The 17,609-nt window shown below is 38.9% G+C and overlaps 1 protein-coding gene across 5 annotated transcripts in view; it reads right to left on the bottom strand.

Moving 5' to 3' along the window:
• The window catches only part of KAT6B (lysine acetyltransferase 6B), a 181,465-nt gene extending 164,490 nt beyond the window's left edge, over window positions 1–16,975 (bottom strand). The window contains exons 1-2 of one of the 5 annotated variants that reach the window (XM_090278246.1): window positions 16,724–16,975; window positions 2,368–3,248 (exon numbers count right to left, since the gene is read on the bottom strand). In XM_090278246.1, the coding sequence (XP_090134372.1) occupies window positions 2,368–2,988 (621 nt within the window). In that variant the 5' untranslated portion in view covers window positions 2,989–3,248; window positions 16,724–16,975. The remainder of the gene's footprint in view (window positions 1–2,367; window positions 3,249–16,723) is intronic. The other 4 variants (XM_090278247.1, XM_090278248.1, XM_090278249.1 and 1 more) reach the window with 4 other exon arrangements.
• Between the last annotated feature and the right edge of the window lie 634 nt (window positions 16,976–17,609).

The following is a 17,609-nucleotide window of genomic DNA, read 5'->3' as shown; positions in this document are numbered from 1 at the left end:
TCAAACATATTAGAAAAAGTCCCATATACAAGAAACTACAGTACAACCAACCAATACAGATCCAAGTTCAGCATTAGAAGCAAGATAATTATTAGTATATAATAGCTTTTTAGAGTAAGAAATTCAAAATATTTTCTACAGTACAAAAAATGTTCACATTGGCTATTTAACATTTTGGATCCCTTTGGGAATCAGATAAGAACTTTAGACCCTGACCCTAGAAAAACATATAGATACACACAACTGATTTCTGGGGATTTGTGGTATACCTTCCCCACACTCATTCATGGAACCAGGTTAAGGATTTCTATTACATTTACTTAGCAAGTTTATATGGTTTTCAACAATTTACCACTTGCAGTCTCAAAAGGCAATAAATTATTATATAGTTTTTATTACATTTTTAAGGAAATATACTATTGTAATATACAATACAAACAGTATAATACATTGTGGCCAAAATGACTTGACCTGATTTCATTTATTGTTATTCATAAGAACTAGATAATTACTCAGTACAACTGATTTCCAAATTTCATCAAGCAAAAATTCTGGGACATATTTTCTCAGCTTTCCTTGTTATATGATGGTGCTAACTGGACAATTTAAAGATCAGCATCACAAAAAGAGCAGTAACAATTGCATGCTAAGCAATAAATTACACTGTTCTCAATCCTAGACACTTTCAGACATGAATTCTCCTTTAGACTAAAAATACTTTGGTACAGATGCTGTAAGAAAAAAATATGATAAGGTTAGCAAGAAATGGTGGGCAAGGTGAAAGAGAAGGACAGGAAAGAGACCATGGAAAATCTGTAGTGACTCCTCTATCACAAGTCAAAATAGCCCCTGGTCACAAAAGTATTGAAACATACTATTAAATTATCTAAAGCTGCCTGAATTAGTCCACATACATGATTATTATAAAACCTTAATATACCTTAGGGTAATGTATATATTTTAAAAACAAAGATATTCAAATCCATCAAGAAATGGTTCTACATTCCCTTGAGGAATTTCCTCATGATGTAAGCTTTTATAAAAATATTTAATGAGAAACAGAAGTGCTTAGGGTGTCTGTGTCAGCTACAGAAGTTAGGATTTGAGTCACTTGCTGTATTTTTTTTTTTAATAAATATTATTAAAAAGAAATTTTCATAGGCTAACTGCTTTCTTTATGCCTACATTCTCTCACAAAGAATTGGGTGTTGCTTACACAAAGACAAATACCACCAAAGGATAAAATAAATGTTGAGGAAAACTAATAAAATAACAATATAGTTAAGATATAAATGCTAGGGTTCAGATCAGTCCACGGAAAGGCAAACCACCTGGAGCTGGGTTCCTAGCAGCGTACAGCACTGAGGGAAGCAGGGTCTGTCTTAAAGGCTGGCAGTATCCAAGGACAAAAAGCACACCATCAGGAGTACAGCTTTCATAACACCTCTGTTCCTGTCACTTCTAAAAATGCAGTTAACATGTACAACCACCCTTTCTATCAACAATGATTAATGGTTTACGAGATGTAACGTTAACTGATAAATGTATCCACTCGCCCAAAGGACAGACAACAAGGCCCAAAACTGAAGGACCTGGATTATTATAAACAATTTGCTATTGCTCTACTTTGATTGTAGGTTGGGCCATAATTTCAGTAGCCTTGAAACAGTAATTTAAGGAGAAATCTACCATATATGTATAAATACTACAAAAATAACATAAGGCCCAGAGAAACCAAAGAATATAAGAAACATTATGAGACAAAATAAACATTCACTTTCACCCACTGAGAAGTAGGCAATAAGAAATGACTTCAAATGAAATAGGCAGGACTTACGTCACATATTAAAACAATTACAGGAATGCACAGACTATCAGTATTAAAATTATCTATAAATTCTCCTCTGAAAATAATAAAAAGAGGAAAATATACACTATACCTCAATAAAGCTGAAATTAAAGATAAAAAATAAATAATTCAAAAGAAAAATACACAGTGGTCTTCCTTAGATTTTAAAAAACATATATGATCCTGCCTTAAGGAAGGAGGATTAAAGCTATCCTGGTCACTTCAAGCACTCACCAGTCAGCAGGTTAGCAATTAAGAGTTTAAAAATCAAATCACATAATCACCACATCAAATTCTTAGTCAGACAATGAGGACACCCTTAATAGTTGTAAAATAATACAGAATACTTTACATTGTAAGACAATATATACATTCTAAAATATAAAGCCTGCTCTAAGGCAAAAACATTTGACTTTCTCAAACTTTACTCAGAACTTTCGTCCATATAAAATTTAACTGAAACTATACAAGTCATATGGGCAATATTTAGAAAGCATTAATGTTCTCTCTTCACTTACCTGGTCTTTCTCATGGGGTAGAAGGCTGACAGGTGGAAGTGAGGATGGGAAAGCACTGGGATATTTGGGAACCCCTTTGCCATCTGAGCTTCCGTAATTGACCCTGTACTGCGGTCCGTCTTTCAGTAACCTCCCATTGTTCACTGCACGTTTGGCCCCCAGTCGCAGCCGCTGCTGAAAGGCAGGATTGTTGGTGGTGCCTGTGAGATCATTTTGACTTCTGAGATACTTCTCTATGTTCTTCAGGGAGGAGCCATTTGGCTCCTCAAGTCCTTCAATTGCTCTCCTCAAAAGTTTATTCCAATCTACATTGCGGAGATCATTACATGTTCCTCTAGACCCCTTGGCTGACTTAGGAAAAGTGCCTGGTTTAACTGATGAAAAGCGCCCAGGGTTGTCTGGGTCCTTATACGAGGCAAGGCCTTTGTTGGTGACTTTGAGAACTGAGCCATCCTGAACACTGAGTTCCAGCTGTTCAGAGACTGTCTTCTTATCCAACCCATGGGAAGTACTGACTGCATGGCAGATTCTCTCCTCAGAGGGCCTTTGCTTTTGCTTTTTAATTTTCTGTATAGCTTCAAGAATCCACTCTGTATAAAGTGGGTTTGCAAGTTTTACCATGGTTGACAAATGACTTCTTCAATACAAGAGTTACCCATAGAGGTTCTCCTTGTATTTAACAGAACTTGCACATTTAAGTCATTTACAATTCAACAAATGGGCAGAGTATTCCAGAACTTATTAAGCAACATCTTACAAACAAACATCCATTCTTAAGAGATTAAAAAGAGGACAAACAGGCAATGTTGATAGTTGTCTTATCTGACCAACAGGAATGACAGCATTCGGGCGAAGAACATCTTTAAGTAGGAAATCAAGACCTTGAAGGATAAAAAGGGGAAAAGGCTCTTAATAAATGGATGTCTAAAAATAAATTAAATACTCTTTAGTATTACTTTTTCCAATACAAAATGACCCCAGAAGTAATGACAGGAAAGTATTATATAACAGTCTCACTGACTATCTTTTCCAACCAGAAACTGGGTCTCAGTCTGAGAAAGAATTTTGTTAGGACTTTTCACTTGTTATTTATATGAGGTCACTTATGGGGCACTTAAGAGATCACATCTAAGTTATATATTTAATGGATAACCATTACTGAAAGTAATAAAATTACATGAAAGTGGGTCAAGATATATGTCTATCATAAACATAAAATCAACATCAAAGAACTCCTGGCTGCTGTGGCTCAGTGGATTGAGCTTCGGCCTGCGAACCAAGTGTCACTGGTTCGATTCCCAGTCAGGACACATGCCTGGGTTGCACGTCAGGTCCCCAGTTGGGGGCACATGAGAGGCAACCGCGCATTGATGTTTCTCTCCCTCTCTCTCTCCTTTTCCCTCTCTCTAAAAACAAATAAATAAAAAATAAAATAATAAAAAATCAAAGAATAAGTCTGATACAAAAAAAAACCTGAAGGAAGTACCTTAAACTTACTTTAAGAAATCCTAAACTTAAAAAAGAGCAATAATCCTGATTCTTCTACTCAGCTAGATATTATATTTCTCAAGCCTCACACATAAGGAAATTTCCCATCTAGCCACTTCTATAGAATCATATCCTCCCATCTCTTAAAAAAGGGTCTGTGACAGTCTAACCCACAGGTTGGAAGACTGAAATGAATATAGTAACATAACCCTTTCTAGGTACCTTACTACCGAGTTAATTCATGAAACTGCTCAATACATAGAAAGTTCACACAAATCTGTTTCCAGGTAAGATGGTGGTACTGTGCTGTGAGAGCTTCCTGAGGACGCAAGAACCATTCTGGACCTCTAACCTGGTATTAAGCACACCTGCAAAGAGCACCTAGCCTAGGAGTTGGGTCAAATCTGGGATCTAATCTTGCTTCTGCACTGTTACTATCCACACCTTAACTTTTTATAGTTACAATTTAAGACTGTATTCACATATAACTTACCGTTTATCTCCCAGACAATTATATGGGTAGACTGAGGCTAAGGGGAAGATGGAACTCACTCAGGGTAACAGTCAATAGCTGACTTAGGCTCAAGCATCATTATTCTAAGTCCAGCACTATCGTTATCTGCGCCACAAGTGCCTGCTTTAGCTAGTTCTGCCTCTGCAATTAGACTAATGGTATGAATGCCAGCTCTAGCAACGTCTAGCAAAGAAACCCTGGGTAAGTGATTTAAGTTTCAGTCACTTTATCTGTAGGGCAATAATAATATATCCCTCACAGAACTGTGGAGAAAATTAAGTGAACACAGTAATTAATATGCAATACACAGTTATTACTTCCATCAAATGTGATGTCTACACACTGAAATACAAAATTAAAATAATCTCTGGTTATTTATTAAGATTTAGCCCTGGCTGGTGTGGCTCAGTGGGTTGAGCACCGACCCGCAGACCCAAAGGTCACTGATGGGATTCCCAGTCAGGGCACATGCCTGGGTTTGCAGGCCAGGTCCCTGGTTGGCGGTGTGCGAGAGGCAACCAATCGATGTTTCTCTTGCATATTGGTGTTTCTTTCCCTCTCTTTCTCCCTTCCTTTCCCTCTCTCTAAAAAACAAATAAAATCTTTAATAAAATAAAAGATTTAATGTATCTAAAAAAAAGAAAATTACTGTTTTCCTCAAAACTTTAACCAGATAGCCTCAAAAATACAACATTCGCTCTCTAAGATTCTGTTGCTGTAAAACAACTGGGCCATTGACCTATATTTATTTAGTCAGCTTGAAAGATGCTGTTTAAAAAAGGACTGTCCTCCTTACAATCAGTAAACTGTAGGTTCACTTCATTTTTTCCCCTCAGATTCAGAAACTTGTGGCTGAAGGGACAGTAGAGGTTTTCAGCCCAACCTTTAGTTAACCAGTAAAAAGATCCTTTGTTTAATATCCCCAACAGATAGGCCATACAGTCTCAAAATACTTGCAGTGATTAAGAGTTTGTCACTTTTTTAGGCAGCTCACTCCACTGTTGGACAGCTCTAATTGTAATACACTTCTTGTTCAAAGGAGCCAAAACCTGCTTTCCCATAATTTCTACCCACTAGTCCTAGTTCCCATGGAACAATCTCAGTAATGCTTATTAATTCTTTAATATGACAGGCCTTCAAATATTTGAAAACAAATACAGTATTCCCTCACTTATCACGGGTATTACGTTCCAGACCCCCACCCCCTGCGATAGGTGAAAATCCACGAAGTAGGAACCTTATATTTTAGTATTTATATATATTTTAAGGCTTTATAAACCCTTCCCACACACTTATAAACCGTTCCCAGTCCCTTATTAACCTTTCCCACTCCCTTATTAACCTTTTCCACGCTTTTATAAAACTACTTATGTTCTTAAACATATTCTACACTCTTAAACCTATGTAACTTTAACAACGTATGTATACAGTACCGCAAAATCCTGCGATATAGTGAAAAATTCGCAATAATTAAATATAATATTTTTAAAAATCCCATGATACAGTGAGGCCGCGATAAGTGAACCGCGACATAGAGAGGGACTACTGTATCTTTTGAAAACTACTACAATCAACACCCATTCTACCTCCAGCCCCATTTTAGACTACTCATATCCCAGTTCCTTACCACTTTCACATATCACATGGTTTCCAAGCACCTCTTTCTTTATTGTTCACTAGTGGCTAATGCCCATTTTATAATCTGGCAGTCCAGGCATTATCCAATTATAAATGCAATCCAAGGTTACATGAACTCTCTTAACAGGCCTGCCACACAATTGGCTAGGCTAAGCATGCAGTCCAACTAAAAATCCCAAATCTTCTTTCAAAAAATGCTGTCAAGCTGAGTCTTTCCATTCCTTTCCTTGTGCAAATTTAAATGTTGGGATTTAAATATTTTTCAGTTCAAGTTCATTTTGTTGGTCTGAGTCTATCTGCCAACCTATTAAAGACTGTTTTTGTTTGATTCTGTCATCTATGTCATCTGAAAATTTAACAAGCACGTGCCTCTGTGCCACTATATAAAAATCACTGACAAAAACGTTGGACTTGGAACATGGTGTGTCTAGGAATGAAATCATAGTGCAACAATTTTCACAACAGAACATAAGAATCACTCTGTGTTAGAAAGCTTAGAACAGGAAGCTAATCTTTCCAAAGTAAATGGTTTGGGGCAAAATTTCATTAGAAGACATTTTACTGCATCCAAATAATTATTTCGTCTTTCATCATTTGTTAAGGATGAATCAACTAAAATAATTTGCACAAAATACAAATGCAGGAAGCAGGAAAAGAGGTCACAGAAAAGTATCCAATACTGCAAAGTTACTTTCAGGCATCTTGGTTACAAAAGAAAATGAACATACATTAAAACAAAACATATTTCATAACTAATAAATATCCCAAATATACCTTCACGACAAGCTGTTACCACAATCTTTACCACAATCAAAAGAGTCATTCATATCCATTACCAACACATTTCAATAAGAATGATATTTTATTATAAAAATATAATAAAAGAAAAGAAAATACCAGAATTGGAACTCCAAATGTTTTAACAGTCCATGACAAAAAAGAAGATTGTCCAGGTCTTCGGCAAGTCTGCCAAAAACAAAAAACAACAAAAAAGTAAATGTTAATTTGGGCATAAGGACACCCCTTAAATTCAGTAGCCATCTATGGCTCTCCACAACTATTCAATACATTCAGCTGCAATGAGTTTACTAGTACTGCGTTGACCACAAAGTCCATTTAGTTTTTTCTGTAAGATGGCTCTAGTAGTGCTTAGTTGTTTTTAACTTCATTCCAAACAATTCTGTTAGATTGTATTTTAACAGCTGTCATATCAGCATGCATTTAAAAAGAATTTATCAAAATTTGTGAATATTTGTACAGCAATTTTAACATTGAAGATGGAAGAAAATACAACATTTTGGGCATATTATTCTTTATTTCAAGAAAGGTAAAAATGCAACTGAAATTTAAAAAAAAAAAAAGATTTGTGCAGCATATGGAGAAGGTGCTGTGACTGCTAAAACATGTCAAAAGTGGTTTGTGAGTGACTTGGTACCACTGACATTCTGGCCAAATAATTATTTGCTGTGAGGCTATCTTATGCATTGGAAGATGTTTAGCAGCATCCCTGGCCTCTAACCACCAGAAGCCAATAGCGGGAGAGAGCCGACATATTCAAAATAACCAAATCAATAAAGTTATTGGTGAAAATGAAAAATGTGTCTTTTATTATATGGGAAAAAAATTAAATGGACTTCTTGGCCAACATAATACACTACCTTTGGTGATATATTCACTCTTTCAATTACTAAAGAGTGCTTAAGAGCAGGGAATTCGGGAAAGGAAATGAAGCCCCTGAGCAACTAAAAATGTAAATTCTGTTCTTTTTTAAGGCCAGACCTGTTCTCCAAATACTAGAAATCAGTTTGTGATAGAGTCTAAGAAGGAATCTCAAACAGCCAGGCAGGTATAACATTTTATTGGGGGGGGGGGGTGAAACATTGTTTAAAAGTCAATATTAACTCTGCCAGGCAATTTTCACTATTTGTCCTAAAGGTCCCCTGGCATCTAGGTACTGATTGGTATCAATATCAGGCCTATAACTGCACCTAAGAGAAGGATGTACAAGTTTCCATCAGGGTACGTGTTTACGCAGGTCATATTTTAGGACAGTGACCATTTTTACTTCAAAGGCAAAAAATTAAGTTTGAAACAACACTGTGAATAACTGCATGTTGATCTCATACAAAACTGGGCAACCTTAGATCCTCCTTCCCCTTTCCCCAGCCACAGACACACCCCCCACTCCTCAATGTAATCTCAAAATTAGCTCTCATCTGACACCAACCAACAGAGCTAATTAGGCAGAAGCAGATGTAACTCAGAAGCTCTTTGCTACAAGCAGAATCAATGTTTTTTTTAACACACACACACACACACACACACACACACACAGAGCTAGTTAGGAGAGGAGCAAAATCAGAAGTCTCTTTTCTGTAGACAATTCTCAAGTAAACACATGTATATTATCCACTTCTATATTATCCACCAGTAATTTTTTAATCTTAGGCTGGTTTGTTTCTGACTCAACTGGCACCACTGTAAATTGGCATACCCTAAGAGAAGAGATGGAACACCAATTTAATTTTAGTCTAAGCAGTATCTAACAAGAAAGACAAATCTACAGGAAAAAAAAATGCATAATTCATTCAGAAGACAAGAAATGCTTTTTTCCTCCTGATTTGGAATCATACACACCACTTCTCTTTTTACAGCACTAGGATTTGCATATGTAGACAGGATATTTTATCAGTACAACCCTAAAAATCATTATTCTCTTTTGATTTTTCAATAAAAACTTGAAAATTGCACTACAAGGCTATCAAAAAGGGAGTGAATCACTCCAAATTAATTCTGGGGACTCATGCTACATCAAATTAAATTATTCTATTTTCTGAGGTTTTGAGTCATTTTATTTTTAACTACCAAATAATATCAGTAAATTATATGGTTGTATCATACAGTCTTATAATAAAACACTATTTACATTCATTACAAACTATTCTAAATAGATCTAGAGAAATGCTTATTAGTCCAACACTAAGCTTTTGGCTTCATTAGTATTATATAAATATCAGAAATATTCATGTCAGTATAAGAAGAGTCCAAATATCCTGGATCATGAATATTATGTAAAGCCAGCTATGTGTTGTTTCAAAAGCAATGTCATAACACCCGAGTCATGACATTATGGATGAGCCAAAAACAGTGGTAGAAAAAAATAAAAGATTAATAATAGTTTACTCTTTTGTCATCCGAAGTTTTACTTGCTAAAAGTTATTTTTAGCTCTCACTTTCATATGCTCCTGGATTTTTTCACAGCCTATTATGTAACTGAGTATCTTCTGAAACGGAACATACACTGCTTAACTTCTATTCTTCTATAACCAACCAGTACAGACTATTGGCAGAGTTGCTCAAAATAGCGTCTTCAGTTTACAAATATTTGCTATCTGACAATATCAAACATCATCCATATGGTGATATTTGTTAACTTTCAAGTCCTAGATGCTCTTATTTTCCCTAAAATTACTGCTTGAGGCCCATAACATGTGAATTGGGAGGTAAGGTCATAAATACTAATCAAACAACCAACAAATACTTATGGAGATGTTGGTCTGGGATTGCAGTCCTACGGTAGGTGCTATGGGGATAAGAAGCAATTAAGCACTGCCTGGTGGCTCCTCAAAAAAGTTAAACATAAAATTACCATATGACCCCACAATTCCACTTCTAGGTATATAACCCAAAGAAATAAAGACAGGTACTCAAATAGGAAATGTACGCACATACATTAGAGAACTATTCAAACAGCCAAAAAAGTCAAAACAGCCCAAATGTCCAACAGAAGAATTGATCAACAAAATGTGGTATATATACACGTGTGTGTGTGTGTGTGTGTGTGTGTGTGTATGTATCCATGTACTGGAATACTATTCAGTAATAAAAAGGAATCAAGTATTTACTGATATATGCTACAATGTCGATGAACCTCAAAAATATGTTGTGAGAGAAGCCAGACACAAAAGGTTATATACCATGTAATTCTATTGATATGACACATCCAGAATAGAAAAATCCAGAAACAGAACACAGGTTAGTGGGCCTGTGGGGGAGGTGGGGAGAGTTTCATTTTGGATTGATGAAAATGTTTTGGAACTAGATAGAGGTGGTGGTCACATAGCACTGTGACTATACTAAATATCACTAAATTGTTCACTTTAAAATGATTTTATGTTACATGAATTTTGCCTCAATAAGTTACCTTTTTAAAAAAGCATTAAACTTTAATAATACCAAACCATTTTCTGATAAGTATTGTGGACCAGGTACTTCACATAGATTATCAGTAAACCTTAAAATAACCCTGTAGGGTAGCATTGTTTTGCAAAAGAAAAACAGACCTGATTTGGTCAAGACCTCAGACCGCTAAGTTATGAAGGATTTTAATTCAGATGCAAAAACATAAACTTTTCCTCTTTCTCCGCAGGTTTTCAAACTGGGTTCCCTGGATCTATTCTGAGAACTAGGGCCACCACCCCTTGCACCTCCATAACATTCATTTAAAAGAAAGCTCTTCTCCGATTACAGAAGGCAAAAAGTCTGGAAAAACTGTGAATAGACCTTACTCAGAGTGGAGGAGAACACCTCTTGGATGGATGGGACTTAAACTGGACCTTGAAAGACAAGACAGAATTTAGGTCACTACCAGGTCTCTTCACCCAAATTGAAATTCTTTATGCAGACACCACCTTCTTAGCAGCCCTACTATTCTTTGTCTAACAGGAAGCTTTTAGCTTTCTTAACATTTTGGCACTTATTTTCTACTTTGTATTATGCTTGTTTGTGTACTGATCTCATCTCCCTTATTAGACTATATAAAATGCTTTAAAAAAGGATTGTTTGATTCATCTTTGTATGTCCCAAGATCTCCCATGATCACAACTTGAACATAAGAGGGGTTCATTTCCTATTTGTTAAATGAATTAATGAAGGGAATCTAGAAAGCAGAGAACCTGAGAACAAGCTGTCAAACAAAGGGACATTGAGTCTGTTTGCACACCTAGAGAGGGTTTATGTTACAGGTGAGTAAGAAATAAAGTTCACTGTGACAAAAGCTAGACTGAGAGACATGAACACAACAGATGAAGAATAAAAAGCCTCTGCAGGAGAAGTGACACGATGAGACATAACGGAGTGCACATGCATGTGCACACAAACACCCACTGTTGAATGTTTGAGTCACTCTGGGCATAGTACCCGTCCAGTATCAGCTGGAGGGAAGGATGACTTAAGGAACAAACAAAAGTAACCAATATTTCATTTCTCCGAACATCAATCTGCTTCAAGTAACTCAGCAGCAAGCCCAGAGAAGGCACTCAATAAATGTTAGTTGAACTGAATATTTAATTCCACATCTTTTTAGAGTAATACTAAATTCTTTCCCACTACTCATTAACATAGTCTTTAATTCACAAGCTAATCATGTTTTCTAAGGATTTCAGGGAGGCTAAATCACCATGAAAATTATCATCTCAACTAGTACATATTATATTAATTGGAAGTTTAATTTTTCATGTCATGCTCTCCTAGTTGACAATATCCTTGTTATGTCATTAAACTATAATTGTGCAAATCTGCTTCAACAAATAATAACTGAACCATCAATAAACTATTATGGCTTCCATAATCCCTAGCAAAGATTAGTTTCTACATTATCATCATAAATTAGTAAAGACATGTCCCAAATCTCCTTGTGAAGCCCATGAATTAGGTCTGCATAGTCACCCCTGCAGTTAAGTGCTCAAAAGTTTCAGTCTCTAAACTTTAATCACACTGTTAGGAACCTCACAGGAAATTTGATCCCTGGTAAAACAAGAGGATTTTAGAAGCAAGATGAAAAGTCATTTAAAGTCATCAGGCCTTTGGAGCCCGGATACACTGATTAGTAATGATGATATTATAAGTAAGCACTTTCACTTAAGAAATAATCAACTAAATTTAGTCTTTTTTTGGGGGGCCTTTAAAAATTTCTATTCAATCCTAGATTTCTTCCTGATTACAAATTAGCTTCAGCTGAATTTTAATGACAAGGACTGAGAACAACATATTAAGAAAAAAATCTGACATATAAATTTGTGAAAGATTATCTTGAAAACATGATCATTTAGCTTTATCACAGATGTCTTCAAACAGGATAATGAATATAGCCTGGAAACAAAGTAGGGTTCCTCTTTGGAATCTCAAGAAAATTATATATCTGTTTATTTGTTTATTGTTTAAAGATTTAATTTATTTACTTTGAGAGAGAGAGCAAGGGAGGGAGAAAATCAATGATTGGTTGCCTCTCATTCACCCCCAACTGGGGATGTGGCCCACAACCCAGGCATGTGCCCTGACTGGGAATCAAACTCGCGACCCTTTGTTTTGTAGGCCAGCACTCAATCCACTGAGTCACACCAACCAGGACTAGATCTTTTTTTTTTTTTTATGAACACATGTACATACAGACATCTGCATACAATTCCGAGGGCTTTCAGAATCTCAATTGCCCATCCAAGGATCCCTTGAGGGTCCACTGTCTACACTAACCTTACCCATTTTAAATTTAATTTTTTATACACAGAGAAGTCAATAATTTTATCCAGTTTCACAATACATAATTATCTCTATGTGCTTTAATTAGGATATGTTACACTAAAACTATTCTCATCTTTATTATTATTATTATTATTTGGGGGGGCGGGGGGGAGAGGGAGAGAGGGGGAGGGAGAGAGGGGGAGGAAGAGAGAGAGAGAGAGAGAGAGACATCGACTTGCTGTTCTACTTATTTATGCATTCATTGGTTGCTTCTTATATGTGCCCGGACTGGGGATCAAACTCACAATCTTGACATATTGGGACAATGGTCTAACCAACTGAGCTACCCAACCAGATCCTCATCATTTTTAGATATTATCAAACAGGCTTCTGAAATCTTATTCAACAAGGAGGTGTGTAATGATGGGATATATCTTGAGTGTTCAGGGATCAAGTCCTCACTTGCTATCTACCTAAGATGTGGGATACTGGACATGTTACTTAATCTAAGTCTCAATTTTCTCATCTGTTTTTGCAGAACTATAAAAAGGGAATACTTGAGATAACAAATATGAAAGAACGAAGGATGGTGACAGACACATAGCAGGAACACAATAAAATGCTAGCTCATAAAAGAAAAAAAGGCAATACAGTCAGCTGGAGACCTGTAAAATCTAATCTGGCTGAACTGTCTATGTGACCATTTTCTCTAAGAGACAGGAGAAGTCAGCACCTAGCTCTTACAGCTGCAAAGAAGTAAGAAAGTCAAAACAGAAAACAGAAGAAAGTGAAGAAAAACAAAAATAGATTTATAAAGGTGAGGATGGGGTCCAGAAGAGTGTATTTTACTTATAAACACACATTTTTTTAAGGTCAATAAAGGTTACAAAAGATAATACTACATAGAATATCTACTTGATCTGAGGGTGGGAAAAGTCTTAAAACAAGACACAAAATGCACTAACCATAAAGAAAAGACCAATAAATTTTACTCCATTAAAATTAAGAACTTCAGTTCATTTAAAGACACCATAAAGAGAGTGAAAAGGCAAACCACAGAATGGAAGAAGGCATTTTGCAACATACACACATGACAAAGAATTTGATTCCAGAGTAAATAAAGAATTTCTGAATAGCAATAAAAGACACAAGGCCTGATTTTTTTTAAAAATAGGGGACAACTTGAACAGGAACTTTACAGATGAAGAAATTCAAATAGCCAACAAATACATGAAAAGCTGTTCAACCTGGTAAATTTATCAGGTAAACGCAAAGTTTACCAGATCGGCTAATTTGAAAAGCTAACAAGACAAGAGTTGGAGAGGATGGAAGACAATGGGAACTCTCATGTATCACTGGAGGGAGTATATAACCTGGTACAACACTTGAGAAAACAGTGTCACTGGTACCTAGTAAAGGTGAAGACAAGCATAACCCTGTGACTAGGGAGACCATACAACTCATCTTCCAAATCCATGTATTTTTGAGAATTAAGGGTGTTATATTAATGATTACACTGAGACAACAGGCATAAGCTATGATAAATGGTCACCCTACCTATGAACCAGCAATTCCATTCGTACGTGTACAACTTAGAAGAAACATGTACACATGTGCACCACATGACCGATATGGGAATGCTCGTAGCAGCTTTGTTCACCTCCCCAAATGAGAAAACACTCAAATACCTAGCAACAGTGAAATGGATAATACAAAAATTGTACAGAATTGTGGGAGTCCTATAAAAAGGTGATGAGCCCTGGCTGGTGAGGCCCAGTGGATTGAGTGCTGACCTGTGAACCAAAGGGTCGCCGGTTTGATTCCCAGTCAGAGCACATGCCTGCGTTGCAGGCCAGGTCCCCAGTTGGGGGTCACCAAGAGGCAACTGACTAATGTTCCTCTCCCTCTCTTCCCCTCTCTCTAAAAAATAAATAAATAAAATCATTTTGTTTTTTAAAAAGGTGCTTAAAGGTGCTTTTGAAATGTAAATTAAAGCACTATAAGGAAGAAATATCCCTTCATCACACTTCTCCCATCATGTATCATTAATCATTCTGCAAGCAAATTATCACTACAGCTTACACATCCCTACTTTCATAAAACAATTTCCTTTTCTCTCACTTTATACAAATACAGGCATTTGTATACAGGAAAACTGAACGTATTTTACAGAGGACTATCTAAGAGACTGAAAAGCCACCTGTTAGGAATCCTGGCATTTAACTAAACCAGATCAATTAGTTAAATCTTCTTCTAACTGGTATACAAAAAGTCTATGAAAGTTTCTGAAGTACATTAAAATTATTTATCAAACTTTCTCAACTATCTTCCAATACTCTCCCTATTTTGCTTTCCTTCATGTTATGCCTCACATCTGACAGTTTCCACCTTATCTTCACAAGTAGCATGTGAGAGAAATATCTGGTATAACAGCAATGACACAATATCCATTCTACTCTGAGTCCTGGGTATGGCTCGTAGACAAAGCTTATACTGAGTGTCATCACCACTAGCCAGTCATTCCCTAAGTTCCTCTTTTAATGTTAACCTTCCTCTGTCTCTATCTTTTCTCTTCTCTCTAACCATCACTTCACCACCCCCAACTTCCAACTTCCAACGCTAAGTAGAAGTTCCCAGGTAAGAGTCTTATCCTTTACTGAAACATGTAATGTTAAATTTTCCTTCTTAAAAACATAAAAAGACTGCCCCAATCCATTTTGATACATGTGTGAAGAATTTGAGTAGCAAAAGAATGGAGTGTTTTATTTCAGGGCTCTCCCAGAAAATCTAGGGTACACAAGTAAAACAGAAAGAATGTACTTTACTCATAGTCATACCAAAAACAAACCAACCACACACACCCCTTTTTTTGAGCACCACAGGACTCTATCCCACCATTACTAATTCCCATATGCTACTTCTACCTCCTATCCATATGCAAGAGTATCCATGTACTCTTTACCTTGAATTTCCTGGTACCTCCACCCCAAACATAGTTCATTGGTTTAGCATATCCCAAAACCCTCTCCCAACTGCAGGGTTTAAACTCCTTCACTGGGGATTTGAAGCCCCTCCTCTGCCTTTGCCCCCAGTCTCCCACCACTCCTTGCACTCTGCATATACCAAACTCTTCCAGAGACAGACACCCTGCTCCTCTTCTCCTACCCCACCTTCAAGACTCCAGCTCAGGTTTCACCCAAGAAATCCAGCCTATTAAACAACTGTCTCCCAAACTAACACCTTCCTTTGCCCCATCCTCACTCCTGATGCAGTCCACTAAATTACATTAACCCAGAGCTAATGACCAACCCCACTCCTTTTTCTTCTCACCTCTGCCTCTTCTTACCCTCCTGAATCTGCCATCCCCATGAGATTTTCTACCATAGGTATACTTTACAAGTTCTAAGTAGCTCTCTGTCTTCTCATCTTTCTGAGATTCTTCCAAGCATATCCATATCATCCTTCCACGTTTAATGCTTCATATACCCCAAAGCCAGCAAACCTTTCTATTCCAATATGCCGATTCATTCCAACACCTCCTGCCCACCACAGCAACTGTACCTGCTCTTCACATTCCTCCAATACTTCCCCCAATCCAGTATCTACTCTGCATTGCTTTCTCAACTCTACTCCATATCCACCACACCCAAACCCACTCTACTATGGCCTCAGGTAACTGCAATCTCATCCTTCGGCACCGTTTCACCTGCCTTCACATAATACCCCTCGGTCTCACTTCCACATCTCCAATATTGCACCTCTCCCTACTCTCCCTTCTGCACCTGCTTGCACACCTCCAGTTTCCCCTCCCACCCACTCCCTCACCAGTCCTTCCCAGCCACTAGCGGGATACCCCCTCGCCTTTCCTACCCAAGTCACTCCCACTCAGAAAACCCCTCCAAGCCCCCGCCTTCTGACCACCCGAGCCCCACCCCCACTCCAATACCGCCCCGCCCCCTCCGCCTAGAGCCCCGCCCCTTGCTCTGGAGGACCCACTGAGGGGCGGAGACTGTCCTCCCTCCCCTTTCCCCCGCCCCCTACCATCACGCTCAGGGGCAGCCTGACCCCAAGCGGCCCCGCGGTGACCCTCACGCAGAGGCCTGTGGGAGGGGCATAATAAGCCCCCTTATCCCCCTCCTTCCGGCCCCCTCCCGCTCAGTCTCCACCCCCTGGGAACGCGCGGAGTGGGTGACAGACCTGGCCGCGCGCCACGGCCACCGCGGCTGCCAGGGCCGCTGCCGCTGCCTGAGAAAGAAGCCGCGGCTGCCGCCTGGAGGAGGTGCCGTTGCCTCCGCCACCGCTGCCGCCGCCGCCAGGGGTAGGAGCTAAGCCGCCGCCATTTTGTGTCCCCCTGTTGTTGTCGTTGACATGAATCCGACATGACACTGATTACAGCCCAATAGAGTCTCATTAAACCGGAGCTGGGGCCCCGCCCCTGTACTGCTCCATTGGGCAAGACAGCAGACACTTAGGGCCACTCGTTGGCCTACAGGTCTGTCCGTCACCCACGCACTAACCACCCTACAGCCCATTGGGGCAGGTTCCTGCCGGTCATCTCGCCTCCGCATAGACACACCCTTCGACCCAGAATCCCCCCTCTGGCACCACCCCAGGGGAGGGTTCACTGCCAGTACCAATCGACAGACCTCTGGGCCCGCCTCTTCTGAGCACCTATTGGTCCAGCCCTTTTTTTCTCTACCAGACACTGCGCCACCTCTACTTCCACCTACCCGCCCCCTCTGCCTCTAGAAATGGATTGGGTCTACTCACAGGAAAGGCACTTGGCCTTATTGGCTACAGACAATGCCAATCAGAGGGCCTTTTCCCTCTCCCCTCCCCCACTCAACCCCAAACCCCCTAGCCCGCAGCTAAAGTTTGTGTGAGAGCTGATCGCTGGCGGCGGCCGCAGATTTAGGGGTGGGCGCGGGCGGGCGCGCGCGGGCGGGCACGCGAAGTTAAAATTCGAGGTTCTCAGTCGTCAGCTCCCGCCGTGGAGCGTGCGGACGGGCGCGCCGCCTAGAGCGTTCCATCCCGCCCCCTCCTCCACCCTACCCCGTCCCGTCCCGGGCGACTACTCGCCCGC

This window comes from Furipterus horrens, unplaced genomic scaffold (assembly GCF_987537825.1).
Source record: "Furipterus horrens unplaced genomic scaffold, mFurHor1.1.pri manual_scaffold_5, whole genome shotgun sequence".
NCBI classification, from domain to species: Eukaryota; Metazoa; Chordata; class Mammalia; order Chiroptera; family Furipteridae; genus Furipterus; species Furipterus horrens.
The sequence above is the reverse complement of the archived record's forward strand: the minus strand, read 5'-3'. Positions and strand labels throughout refer to the sequence as shown.